Genomic DNA, 14,613 nt, shown 5'->3' on the forward strand with positions numbered 1-14,613 from the left:
AATTATCAATTACTCAACTAATGTCACGAGGAACAAACTAAAATTTACCGAATTTTAACGACCTTAAACAATCTCTCAGTGAATAGGAGAGCACGAGAAGCTGGATCCGCCGAGGCTACTCAGGAGTCCGCTTTTGATGGGGATCGGATTCAATAGCTAATGTCATGAACTAGTGCAGATCTTTAATGCACAGTTATATATAATTTTATATTCTATTTGCTTTTATACACATATATATATATATATATATATTATCATGATATAAATCTTGTTTTACATATAAGTTTTGCAACCCAATATATCATTAATTTACAACAAAAAACCCAATCCCAGAATTTGTTGCCTGACCAACACTAACTCGGAGTGCGTTTGGTGTTTCAAGGAGAGTCCGTTACAATGTATGTGGATGGGGTTCTCTCCCCTCGTCACGAGTCACAACTTTAGACACTCTTCTTGGTTTTGCTAGCTATTTCAGGGGCACTGTTCCCCTTTCTTGCACATAGGGTTCATGTGATAGCCATAGAATTCATCCACCACATTGACAAATAATCTAAACCGACGACTTTGAAAGAGATACAAATGACCAGAAAGTAAAATATTGATCCCGTGAACAACTTCAGGAGAGAAATGTGAGCTAAGAGTTCAATTCATCTGCCACTCCCGCGTTCTGGATGGTATGAATTTAGCTTAGACATCACCTGATCCAGTTCTGTTGTTACCTTTCATACCAGAGTCCATCAAAGTTAAGAATATCCTGTCTTTACATGTAGACAACAAAAGTTAAAACTGAACCTCTAAAAAATTCCCATTTAAAAGCGATAATAACCTCCTAGCCATTCTATACTAAACATATCCCACAACAAGAAGGAAGAATCGAACTCTGTTCAAAGACATATTTTTCTATGTGGATTTACTGTTGCATTTTCTTTTGGTTTGCTTTTGTGAATTAAGGAGCCAGTACAAGGACTTTGATCGTCCCTTGACTATTCGCTGTTACCATAGTTGAGCCGTCACTTTTCCAACACACAGAACTAATGAAGTGTGAGCTTGTGTCTTCACCAGTTTCATCGACATCGGGGCTGAAACGATGCCGTGCTGCCGGCTTAGATATTGCCTGCAAAAGGTCCCAGACTGGTTAAAAATCAAAATTTGACAGATGAACCTAGCCAAGACACACAAGAATACAATGATACCTTGTGATACACAAACACTTCATTTGTTTCACTGCCACATGCTATGTATTCGCTGTTTGCTGTTAGACCCACAAAATTCTTCTCATTTTTATGGCCTCTAAACATGCATCGCTGAACAAAAGAACAGAAGAATGATAATATCAATTTCAACCTTCTTGCAGATACGGTCAAAACAGATAATAATTCCGCAAGAACCAAGACACACCGTATACGCGTATAGTCCTGCAGATAAAAACAGTGCTCTGTTGTTTGGTGCCATTACGAGCTAATTTAGGAATAATTATTGCATAAGCATGACCAATAAACAAAGATTAAAAGATCCCATGGCCCTGATTCGTACAAAGGCAAAATCATCTACAACATTTCTTCATTCCATCTGATTTTCTTTATCAGATAAGTTCATCGGCTCAGACTCTACCAAGGCTCTAACTGATACAAGGAAAAAGGTGAAATTCCACTGGTTTAATTTTTCCCTTTTAAGTGGAGCTTACCATTTCGCAGTTAATGTAAATGCTGAAGAAAAAATCATAATAGTAGGGAAAAAGAAAATTGTAGTCCAATAACTTTGGTCTGAATTCATTTTGGTCGTTTGTCTTTGGCGATATTAGATTTAGTCTTTTATCTATCAAATTCGCGTAGGGTTTGGTCATTTAGCGTAATCAATGACTCTTTTACCCTTTAAGGCTAATAGTCCATCCAATACTCTAAAAGTAATAAACAAATATATTTTTAATAATCCGAGACTATACCACATTCTAGGCGAGTATTAGCTATGAAATGCAAAATAAATGGATATATATGGACTAGAATTGTTCTTGAAAAGCTGTATAGGGGTAAAATTGTCCAAAATTGGATTAAAAAGACTAAAATTAAGCAATTTTAAAAGTTACAAGACTAAAACTGAAAAGGATAAATCTAAAGGATTAAAATTAATAGCAGATAAACTTAAAGGACTAAACAAATAATTTTCCCTAACCTAGTACCGGGTTATGAATAGAACAAAACGATAACGTATGAGAGATAACTACAACTTACTTGGAGATTTGCCTTCATATCCCATAGCCGCAAAGTACTGTCCGTAGATGCAGAAGCAAGCTCACTGTTGGACAGAAATTTAACATATGATACTGCCTTCCTATGCCCACTGAAAATATGCAATGGCTGGCTGATTTTTCTCAAGTCGTAGTAATGAATATGGTGATCTGCAGAACCAACCTGCGAGAGACACGAGTAAACAGACTCATACTTAATTCATCTGGCTGGCATGTTGAGAAAGAAAGCAGCAGTTAACACCAGCAAGGTAATAAGCAATGAGCTTTACAGCTACATGAATGCTGGATGAAGGGTTGTATTTGACAGAACAAATATTGGCTTTCATGTCAATACTGAGCGCGCTTGCTTCCTGTTTTATACACCATACCTTGACCTGTTGAATGTCTGGAGTTAGTCTACTTAAAATGATTATATCATATCAAAAACAGGTGTTACCAATAAACATCATTATTAAGTGCTTAAAATAGCAATTATGAAGTCATTTGAAGCAAATACAGAGCATAGTTGGACCTTATATGAAACAAACATTCTATAGGATATCATTATACATCACCCAACCACCCTTCCCCTCACTCAGTTGATCAAGATTTAAGCCGAGCCTCCACAATGTTAACTGGATTATCTGATTGCAAAGATGGCATGGAGCACCTAACCCGATGATCTGTTTAAAGCCAATCTGCACGCTCTTCACTTATAATATGAGAAAGAGGATGTATATATGGGAATATTGCGAAGTCAAAGCAAATAAAGAGTATAACTGCCAAACAGAGAGCAAACTGCGATAGAAGAAACTATATGCCAGACATTAGAAGAGTACCAAGTTCAGTATTCAAGAAAGAGGTCAAAAAAATGCACCTGCCCGGGACAACAATTAGATTGTGCTTGGTTTGGAGCAACCCAACTGAAAATTAGTTGAAGTAAGTCCAAATAATGAGACTTTGTTTAGTGGAAAGATTTGACAAAATGCAAGAAAATGACATTACAGCATAAATTATCATGACAGTTCAGTTTCCACTGTTCCACTAATCAAGACTGTCTTCATGGCAAACATCATGCCAGACCTCCAACATCCATTTGTTTTTATCACCTATTAATTAGAATATTCTTCACTAAAATTGCATAATGAGATCTCTCACAAACAAGAATATGTGAAAGGCTCAATAATATCCAGTACTGAAAAAAGTCATTTATCCCCACATATTTCAGTAATTCATAACCAGTTCAATTTGAATTTAAGATGGGTCTAGGTACCAAGTGAAAAAACAATATCTGCGGAACAACACTTCTCAAAGAAGTGCAAAGTGCATCTAAAAACTGAATAAGCAGGATATTATTAGGGGTAATATGTTGTTCCGTGGTAAACAGATCCCTCAATGTAGAAAGAAACTGCCTTTCCTAGACACTATAGAATGAGTTCACATTTCCAAGTACCTTGCAATCATCACTTCCAGTCACAAGCATTGAAGGTTCTGTAGGTGAAAAATCCACACTCCACGCACGTTTGTCATGCTCCTCATACTCCATCACACTCTAGAAAATTTGCAAAAAAATATGAGAGGGACCTCCTACATGGACTAAATTGGGAGAACAGATCAATTGACTAGGATAGGACTACCTGTCGAGTAGTCACATCCCAAATGGTTACGATGCCTTCATAGTCACTGCTAGCGATCTGACTCTTTGCATACTTATTCCAGCTTAAACAGCTCAGTTTGGATCTAGCGGACATTTCCGCTATAGGACATTGAACATCAGCTGGTTCATTAACCACCTGGTAAGCAATTGCCACACCAAAGTTGTTAAGTCATACCCGAAACATAAAAAATACTCAGAAAACATCTGAACACCCTAAATGTCAACTGAAGTCTCACTGATAGCAGACAAATAAAGACTTTAGCATCTAATTGTACCACTAATGCAATGATAGAAAGTCCAAAAGAGAAGCTGACTCTACAACAATCACTCAAGCACAAAACCACATGGAAGCCAGACATACAAAATGCAGCACCAGTACAAAGTTTGCTTATACTCACGGTTGAGAACTCAAAAATCTTGATACGGCGTGATACTCCAGCTGTAGCAAACAATTCATCATCTCGATCGAATTCTATGCTGCAATAGAGAAGGACTCCTTTAAATACAAGACAGGTAAGCTGCAGAATATGACCATACGGATAAAGTCCTAAGGGAGAGCATGAAAAGAGGGCATACAGCAGAGACCAATATCATACATGATCCAAAAATCGACTGAACACCAAACTTACAAGTATAAGTTTTCAGGAATCAAATTCCAGTCAATATGCAGCAAAATCCACTCACCTTGATACAATATTAGCCGAGTGAAAGACATCTTCATGTCTAAGTTCAGCTACAACTCGCATCCGACTGATTAACAACTAAACCACATTATTAAGTGGGCACGCATTAAAATGAGAGAAACTAAGGTCTGCCATGGAACTTTACCTGTATCTTGTGAAGGTTGACAGAACAGACTGAAAATCCTCTAGTCCTTCAGGGTAACCTTCTCTATAACCATGTGATCCCCGTTCTTGCTGTCCCAGTGTGTGCCTTGCCCAAGATCGCCGTTTTTGCAGGTAACAATCTTGTAGGTCGTTAAACTGTAACAATAGAAATTATCAAGCAGACTGCATGAGAAAAAGAGAAAATTATTCTAACACAACCAATTTAGCATTTTACGTTATGACCTTTAACCTAGGCATTGTGGAAGCTAAAATAACTGACATAATAATTGCCAAATAATTTAGATAGGCATGGGTGCCGGACCCTCAAAAAGACATAGACCTAAAATTAGACCAGGAAATTCATAAGCATTCAAAATTGGCCTTTTGAAAGTGACAACTCTCGGATATGTTGTTATTTAACAATCCATCTCCTCCACAACATGTGCAAGGTTACCTCTCTATTACCTTATAGAGCTTCTAGGAGATTACTATTGAGGGATTGCTACCTGAGCCTGGACCCGCCTCTTTCTAGCCAATGCCAGTCCAGATTGAGTAAGATTTTGCGTGTCTGACCCACTGTGACTATCCTTCCTTGGGATTAAATTATTTGCAGAAGATTTTGCATCAACTTTTCTGTTCTGCGAACCACCACTTGAACTCATGCAAAACTGACCTTGTGTAATGCCGTTTCTGGAGACAGTGGGGCCACCATGTTTATCATCCAATGATGGCAACACTGACTGTGAACAGGGGTCACTGACAAGCTTTCTCAATTTTGCAGAGTATCTATCTCTTCTTCGATACAACTCTATTCGACGTCTCTCTACTGCATTAATATCTTCTTTCATGTATTGAAGGTCGGCTTGTATCTGCAATACGACTTCGAATGAAAAGGTACAACAGGTAACATGTTCTATTTGAATTTAAGGGCACATAAGTCATCATGCTGCCTCAGAAACCTTATAACGTTTCACAGATATGTTATTAACAATCCAGACATCATGGATACAACTATATTGACGTATCCAAAGACCAGACACTTATATTGTGTAGCTCAAGATACTAAACAAAACTTGGGAGCAATCTTCTATTTTGATTATGAATAAGCCATAAATAAAACAAGGAAGACCAAGCACCTCATCAAGCTCATTAATTTTTTTTTTCTTCAAACAGTGCAAAAAGTCGAGAAGTATCTGTAGATTTGTCTCAGCCTCTTCTTGCTCCATTTTACTTTTCTTCTCTGAAAGAAGAGACAAGAGGCTCTCAAGCTCTTTGACCGAAGTTGTACATCCCTGTCCAAATATCATATTAGAGCACAATCTTACAAAAGCAAACACGTATGAAATGCCGAACAATAAGAATCGAAACTAGAGAATATTAAAATATATATCCGGATCCACCGAGATTAACATCAACTGGAGAAGTGGCCTTTAATTGAAACATAATACTGACTGAAATAAAGATGACACTATTATTGGTTCTGAGTCTTACAAAAATTGCTTTTGTTATCTTCTGGAAAGGGGGAAGGAAAAAAAAAGAAAAAGAGAGAGAGACCCCGAAATTTGCAACTGACCTGTTCAAATGCCTGACGAAGCTCTTCCAGGGGAGGGGCAATTTTAGCTATTTGGCGAGCAGAAATCTTCATCAATAACTACAAAATGGAATAATGTACCATGAGCCTATGCAGGTTGAATCATACAATATCACTAAATCAATGCAAGGGAAATAATCTTATTGGATGCATGCTATTGTTCGAGGGCAAGAGAAAGCACTGAAACACTAGAAATTCATGACTTCAATGCCTGACTAGGAAATTTAAATCATTCATCAATTTTAAAAGTCAACTCACCAATTCAAACAACCGATGTTATGAGGCAAGCTTATTATGATATCATCGACTTTCTATTTATCTAATGGAATTCACAACAAATCAATATTCACTGACTAATGAATTACCGAACAACCCTGCTTCTATTCTACAGAATTGGCTGATAGTTGCTCTTCCGCAATAACGAGAAAGCACTCCATAGCCATACAAACTAATCAAAAGTTCCACTGTGCCCTTTATCACTCCTCACAAACACATTTCAATGCAAATTCCCAACAATGATTATCTTTACCTAATTACCTCTCAATCATCCAAGGCCTCCCTTTTCTTTCGGTCCCTTTTCTCTCTATTACAGATAGATAAACACAATTACGGGAACTTTTTATTTAATGTAAAATGCCAAATAGAAGGTCTACTTTTCAGCAGCCGATAATCTCAATATTTCTCTTTTAAAGCAAGTATAAACACAAAATTTATAGCTTAAAACGATAAGCCAGTATTTCAATGATCCGATAGAAGAAGAAAACGTGGTGAGAAAAATATATAAATTACGGAAAGTATATTAAGTATGAGGTATAAAAATATATTTGCAAAAATGTAGCCTCCTAAATTCTCCAAATTACCAAGTTAACGTCAACTTGGAACCAACGCATCATGAGGAAAACACTTCAGTAAAACGATAGAAAAGCAAACCTTATTGAGAAGGAAATTAGGGTAGAGATGATTGGCCGTAAGGAAATGAGAGCAACATGGGCAATCACTCTTATTCTGAAGATGAGTCACGATACACATGTAGCAAAAACTATGTCCACATGCCGTCAAAAACGCATCCTTTATTATTTGCATGCATATCGGACACAACATATCCTTATCCACCTTCTGCTCCTTTTCTGACTCCCCGAATGACAGCGACGGAGTAATCGCCGGAGACGGCGGCGCTTGGGCGGAGGAATCCACCAGCTCGGACTTCACTTTAGGAACCATAGTGCCGAACGAGATGCTTCCGCCCCCCATTGGCTCCGAGTCTATGAAGAGGCGACGGAGTAGAGCTACATGAGGAGCTGTGCGTGTTTATGTATGGTATTGGTAGGTGTTTCCGTACGAGTGAAGAAAGGAAAGGGCGGAGACGGTTAGAGTGTGCAAGTGCAAGTGTGTGTGTTGGAGACAAGAGGGAAGAATTTTATGGGCAGAATAGGACCACGTCGCAGCGGCGCGTGTTCCTTTTCTTTATTCGCATACACCAAAAAGCACAACTCCTATCATAAGTATCTTTTAGTGTGACATATTAATATTGTATTTTTTTCCCAATGATAAATATTTTTTATATTTTAAAAATATTATAAAATAAAATATATATATATATATATATATAGATTAACATATCACTTTCAAAATAAAAATGAACTTAAGAACATTACTGTCACAAAAAAGAAAAATGCTATAATAGTGTCATAAATTATTGTGTGTACGTAAAAATATATATATTTTTTTATTTTAATTAGGTATAATAACTCCTCATTCCCTGAAATTTAGTATAATTACACTTAAATTTTCTGTAGCTTGAAAAATTACATCTAGCATTTTTAAGATTTGCTTACGTCTAAAAAATAAGTTCTTTCATTAGTCAAAAGTCATCAAATTTACGAATATAATAAAAAGAATAGGAAAAAAGATACTATATATACCCCCAAACTAACTTATTATTATTATTGCATGTCATATAAGTATTTTGATTACCAAATTAACCTCATAAATGCTAATAAATGTGAGGAAGTGTATCTCCATCGTTATAAGAGTAGTTAAGACGAAAAAAAATTGTTTGACCTTCAATAATTAAGTAATCAGTCAATCAAAGGTGAATATAACTTTTTATTCAATTTTTTTATTAATATCAATAAATTCAATAAAATTTAACTAACTAAGAGACTTATTATTTAAGAGTGCTAGATATAATTTCTCAAAATATTGGAGATATAGGTATAATTATACCATATATCATAAGGGAGTGTAATAACCCCTTTTAATTAAATTTGGATACCAGCAAATATATAACTCATCACTATTTCACTTTTGGTTTATTGAAAATTATGAATCTTTTATAGTATAAATCTTGTAAAAATATAAGTACCATAAGATAATTACATATTGATTGTGAGATAATGAATAGGATTTGGGAGTTACATGTGTGACAATGGGCATTTGTGTGTTTTTCTTATCTGGAGATTTCGGATGATGTCTTTGAATTCTTATGAAAGGGTTTTGGTTGCTGTAGGATTGGCCGACTTGTTTCAATAACCGCCTTGGTTTTGGTTTCTTGGAAATTGATGTACTGGTCATTCCCAGTTGTAGCGCCATCCTATTGGCTGGAGAAGTTACAGCAACCTGTTGCTTCTGAATGAATAAATCCGAGGAAACCTTTTCCTTCGCTCTTTGGCCAGGACACAGTATGCACAGATCCAGCTCTCTTTTATGAGAAAGTTGATCAAATTTATATTAATTATATAATAAATATAATATACTAATAGGTAAAATATATTAATTATATTGTGTGATTGATATACAGTTTAAAAAATAATTAATTACATGATAAATATATTATATTTACTTCGTAATTGCTTTAATTTCATCAAAACTGCTTTATATCTTACTTTTCTTTCGTTTGCAAAAATGCATCAATTTCTGGCTTTTCAGCATCCTGTATACGTATAGCCTGCAGTACATGCCCATTCTTTTAATTTAGCTGGTATTTGAAAATATTATGATACATAACATGTAAAATCTCGTACTTCTTATGTTTCCATACATCTGACACACTATAACAATGATCTCCAAATGAGAGTTAGCTATGAATAACTGTGATATACCTTCAGGGAGAGAAAAGAAACATTGCACTAGGATAATTATTTTCCTATACATGTTTATTCTTTGGGTAATGTAAGGCTTTTTCAACTGCATCAAGTTTCCTGGATTTTGGGGTTTCTGATGCATCATCTTTTGTTTGCTGGAGGGTCTCTTACAGATTTCTTTATACAATCAACAATGCCTTCACAATCTGCCTCAGGCAGGACACACCCTGAATCGTCATCTTCCCAAGTGCTGTCTGGATACGAGTGAGGTGAGCGGAGGGTACCATGAGTTTGGCAGGCCTTCATTGTCTTGCAATGTTCTGCTTCATCATCTCTAATGTTAAGAAAGACATCGTACAAATTCTCTGCAATCAATCAAAAACACGGTTTTGTTAGTCAAATGTAGTAGGTTTTGTATCAGAGAAATCAGGGTAAGGGGAAAGTGGGTGATACATGTTTTTCCTATTATCCGCACCTATTTTAGGCCGTCGAGAGTTGGGAGGTCTTGAAGTCTGGAATTCATCTGAAGAAGTGACATAGCACTTGAAAAATGTTAACCTTGACAAGTATAGTTACAAATTATCAAAGAAAGACGGGAACCTAAACTCAACTCACCAAACAAGTACAAGTCACCTTCAGTGTAATATCTCACTGCAACTGCAGGAGCGGGCAATCTCTTCAACTCCTCTATGGATCAGACAAAAGATATTCATCAGCAACATTATGAATAAAGAAAGGTTACTCAAGAATATTGTAACAAAACTCTCAACCCCCCCCCCCCCCCCCCCCCCCCCCACCAAGGTGACACAAAAAAATTTGAAAAAAACCCCCCCCCCCCCCCGCCCCCCAAAACAAATAAAAAAAAAAAAAGAATTTTTTCTCTCCATCCTTCCATTAGCAACAAATCGTTTGTGTCTAACAGATGTTTGTTCATAATAAATAGGGATAATTCCATTTATACCCCTTTATATATGGTATATTTACACAAACTATGCCTATCTTTTGTGTAAATACAGAAACCACCACTATGAGCCAAAAAGCAGGGATAGTTTGTTTACTCGTGTTGAAATTTTTGGGTGTGTGTAATTTTTCAAAAACAGAGGTGGTCAGTGTAAAATAATGTTGACGTTTCTAGAGGTATATGTGTAATTTTGCAAAGACATGTGTGGAGTGGTTTGTGTAAATAGACTATAGGTCAAGGGTTGAAAATGTAATCATCCCTAATAAATATCAGGAAGGTTGACCTAATAGTGCTGTAACTTATTGCCAAGTTGAGGGAGCAAACATGCAGAGGTAAGAACACAAGTAAGAACACGGTATCTTTTATATGATATACCTCTTTGAGTCTTGATAAACTTGTCGTAAGTTTCAAATGCATGGCTCTCCACACATTCCGAGAAATGATCTGCAGAAATCAACTCTTGAAAGTTAAAATATCCCCTAGAAGCCTTTCCCCAATTGGGAAATGGGACAGGTTCACCCAAGAAGGTAAAAAGGATATCTCAAAAAACTCAAGAGCTTGAAACGATTGTGAGCTAAAATGTGCATTTTAAAAAGGAAAAAGGACCTCTTTGATAACCCTTCGGACGATTGTTATTCTTTTCAAGTTTTCACTTTTATGTACATAGGATAAAATCATATAATTTGAAACATGCAAGGCATGCCATGTAAGAGATACAAGACCCATAATACAATGAATTGTTAGCATCAAATTCATACTTACATGCCATTCTTGGACTCAAAGCATACATACAAGCAGTCATAAAATAGTAGAAGACTGCAATGTGTTGAGCAAGAAACCGATCAAACCACCAAGAATTTCCTCCTAATTCCTGCAAAAGACGGGGCATATAAAATGAAAAGACACAAATAAGGGATTGACCCAAGTAGCTATGCCCAAGGGATTGAATGGGCTGCATTCAGGTTAAAGAGGCAGTGAACCACACTAAATTCATATTTTGCTATAAGTTGCAAGTAGAACATAATTAATTTCTCCAACTTCTTATTTTCTAGTTCGTACAATGAATACTCAGAGACTTATTTTTGTTTATCTTGGGGGCATGCAGTAAGACTCTAGGCAAGCACCGACCGCCCACCCCAAACACACACACAGAGACACAGCCCAACCGAAAAAAAATTGATAACCTGAAACAATGGTAGGTAAATAACTTGAAAAAATGTCAAAGTTTTTTGTGTTGTATAGTAGTGATTCCTTTTAAAGTATCACCTGCAGTCTAAATCATCCTAGTTGTTTCCTCACAAAATTCTTTATCTTTGAGTTATAAAGATGAAATCTTTTAGTAACTACAAATTATACGCATTATGAGCTCATTGTCAAAGTAACTGAATACACTTATGGATGAAGCTTACTGAAAGAATAAATAAAACAATCAAGTACTCATGGACAAAAATAAAAAACCTCAATTAAGGAGTATTACTTCCATAATAAGCAAATGATGCATCTCATTCCAACTCTCAGCAAAATGAACTTTCAAATAGTCAGCTCTTCGCCACCATCCAAAACTCTCGTACATGTGTAGAACAGACATGAAGGCTGCCATAGCATACAAAGAGAGCAACTGAGGATATTGAATAATTAATGCTCTATTCTTTTACAAAAACACTTAAATGTGATGTCTAGCAATCAATAATCCAATACACATATTTGATCCTCATTCAAAACTTTACATCCTAAAACATGTTTAGGGGCGTCGAATAGAAACTTTACACCAAAACAATCATTACACATATGATGTAAAATTCAAGACATTACCAAAATAAGGTACTCTGGCAATAGTTTCGAGAACATAAAACCTTGCATAATGACGATCATGGTACAAGGTGTCAAGGATCTTTATCACAGAGTCCTGAAATGGTCGATGAAACTTTATTATAATAAGAAGGGATAGCATAATGCCGTATGTAAGACAGCATGAGCCGGATGTTCTGTTAGACCTTCACTATTTTCAAATAAAATTTTCAGTGAGCCTATCACGAAATATTTGTTCGTTAAACACAAACCATAAGCAGCAAGTAACTATAAACTGAATACTACAGATACCAAAATAATGCTCGGCATACCGTGAGAAAAATATTTACAGATTGCTCAAGTTTTATAATCCACTTCTCGAAACCACTGGAGGACGGTGAATCATCAGTCGAGGAACCAGGTGTTCCTTCTCGTTCCTTTTCCGGGAAACTTTTTGGATCAAATGACTTCTCGACTAGCACTTTCTCATCATCCTCTTGTAATATTGTTGCTTGAACTTGAAAAAGCCGTTTTCTTTTGAATCACAAAGGAAACAGTAGAACACACAAGTCAGGTTAATCATAGGAGTATATAAAGCACCTCTCAATGCATTTAACAAGTGAAAAATCTAAGAATGGTGTTACTGACCGGATCAATAATTTCAAATTTGAACTTTTATCAGGTGATCGAAGATTACCGAAAGTCAATACATCAAAAGTCAAGCTCCTTTTTTCAAAAACGGGATATATTCATTAATCGCTAAACAGAGTTACTTCCATGGAGGTTTTCACTTTATTTGATTTGAAAATTTTGATATCCATATTAAAGTCAACCGAAAATATACTTTCTTTTCATTATTATGTTTAATTTATCTCCAGCATTTCAAATCAATCAGAAATTCAACAAAACCCACTAAAACAAACCAATCACCATTTCTGAACAAGGAATTATACCTGGAGAACCGAGGATTTGAAGCACAATTACTCAGACGAATCGGGCTTCCAGAATTGCACTGCAATGAAGAAAATCGCAAGTCCTTCCCTTTCTTGAAAAAGGGCGCCGGAAGAAGAACACCGGAAGCCATGTTGGAAGAAATAGAAACCGCCATTTTCGCTCCTTCCCAATGCCTGTGCCTAAAGCCTGCTCATTTGAACTGGTGACGGACTTGAAGAATCTAAATTGGAACTGACGTTCGGTGGGCCGCCTTTTTCCTTCCTGCGAAACAAACTCCAAAGTCGTACCCCAAAATAAAATAGAAACAAGCAGCCGAGACCCGGCATCTGAGGGCCTCCAATGTCAGAAACTTCTGCTCATAGGGATCAATTTCGAAATATCCTAGAGTTTTGTTGTTATTAGCACAAGATATTAATCCCTTGTTTCCGGTGGATTGAGCTGCATATTCTTTACCGGAAATGGGCCGATTTGGGCCCTCATTATGGGCATGTGTTAGATAAATTACTGGGCCTAAACTTCACTATGTTAGGGCAGAGCTGTCCTTCCCGGCCCTAATTCAAGTTGGGCCGTCATTCTAACTAGTACGTAACCGTGCTGACCACTAAGAAATGATTTATTTTTGTGTATGGAATAAATAATCGATATGGTCTAATCAAATATAATATGGGTAATAAATCAATATTTATCCAATAAGATAAAATATAGGTAGGAGTGTTCAGTTCAGTACTTCGGTTAATTGAACTTAATTTTAAATTAACCAAAAATTCAGTTAATCTTTTTTAAAAATAAAAAACCAAACTCAGTTCGATTTTTTCGATTTTTAACAGAAAAAAACCAATTTTTTAATATATATATATAATTTTAGTATCTTTTAATTTTATTCAAAAATACATGTACTAAATATCAAAATCTAAAAAATAAAATATATAATGAAAAGAATATTTTTGCATATAATTCAAAATTTCAAATCATATATATAATATATAATATATTTTAATACAATATAATTAATAAAATAAAATTTATATATATAAATTGGTTTTCGGTTTGATTCGGTCACCAAATGGCGATGGAAATATTCGAACTGAATTTTTAATTCGGTTCAATTGGATCGGTTTAATCAAATTGTGAACACTTCTAAATATAAGACAGACTTGAATAATATTATCAAAATCGAATATATTATCAATTTTTTTTCAAGACCTAATAAATTATTAATTAGTAGACTGTCATTTCTTATAACACATCATAAATAAGGGTGAATTGCTCTTATCAAGTCTGGTAAGCGGCCTCTATTGAATCAAAATTACTAGTAATTTTATTTTACCACGAAAAAGAAATATAAATAATAACCCACTATCACTTGGACTCGTATTTAAAATTTATTACACATAGTAATAATATGAGATTAGTTATCAAAACTTTATTTATATCTGCAGATCTGCTTATTGTCCATAAAGACTAGTGATGATTTATATCGGCAGATCTGCTCATTGTCCATAAAGACTAGTGATGATTCATCATATAT

The 14,613-nt window shown here is 35.6% G+C and overlaps 2 protein-coding genes across 2 annotated transcripts; both read right to left on the minus strand.

Annotated features, from left to right (window-relative positions):
• On the minus strand, positions 581-7,735 carry LOC105175309 (E3 ubiquitin-protein ligase COP1). The gene is made up of 13 exons (XM_011097715.2): positions 7,230-7,735; positions 6,282-6,359; positions 5,845-6,000; positions 5,215-5,577; positions 4,710-4,864; positions 4,566-4,631; positions 4,280-4,358; positions 3,862-4,017; positions 3,678-3,776; positions 2,515-2,619; positions 2,229-2,408; positions 1,194-1,304; positions 581-1,114 (listed from the first exon to the last, which is right to left on the minus strand). Exons 1-13 carry the CDS (start codon positions 7,548-7,550, stop codon positions 947-949), a joined length of 2,037 nt encoding a protein of 678 aa, XP_011096017.1. The 5' UTR covers positions 7,551-7,735; the 3' UTR covers positions 581-946.
• Positions 9,281-13,439, minus strand: LOC105175310 (ubiquinol oxidase 4, chloroplastic/chromoplastic). Its single transcript, XM_011097717.2, has 9 exons — positions 13,085-13,439; positions 12,464-12,665; positions 12,156-12,249; positions 11,821-11,936; positions 11,106-11,214; positions 10,719-10,787; positions 9,998-10,069; positions 9,858-9,905; positions 9,281-9,747 (listed from the first exon to the last, which is right to left on the minus strand). The coding sequence occupies exons 1-9, from the start codon at positions 13,237-13,239 to the stop codon at positions 9,524-9,526; spliced, it is 1,089 nt and encodes a 362-aa protein (XP_011096019.1). The 5' UTR covers positions 13,240-13,439; the 3' UTR covers positions 9,281-9,523.

This window comes from Sesamum indicum, linkage group LG12 (genome assembly GCF_000512975.1).
Source record: "Sesamum indicum cultivar Zhongzhi No. 13 linkage group LG12, S_indicum_v1.0, whole genome shotgun sequence".
NCBI classification, from domain to species: domain Eukaryota; kingdom Viridiplantae; phylum Streptophyta; class Magnoliopsida; order Lamiales; family Pedaliaceae; genus Sesamum; species Sesamum indicum.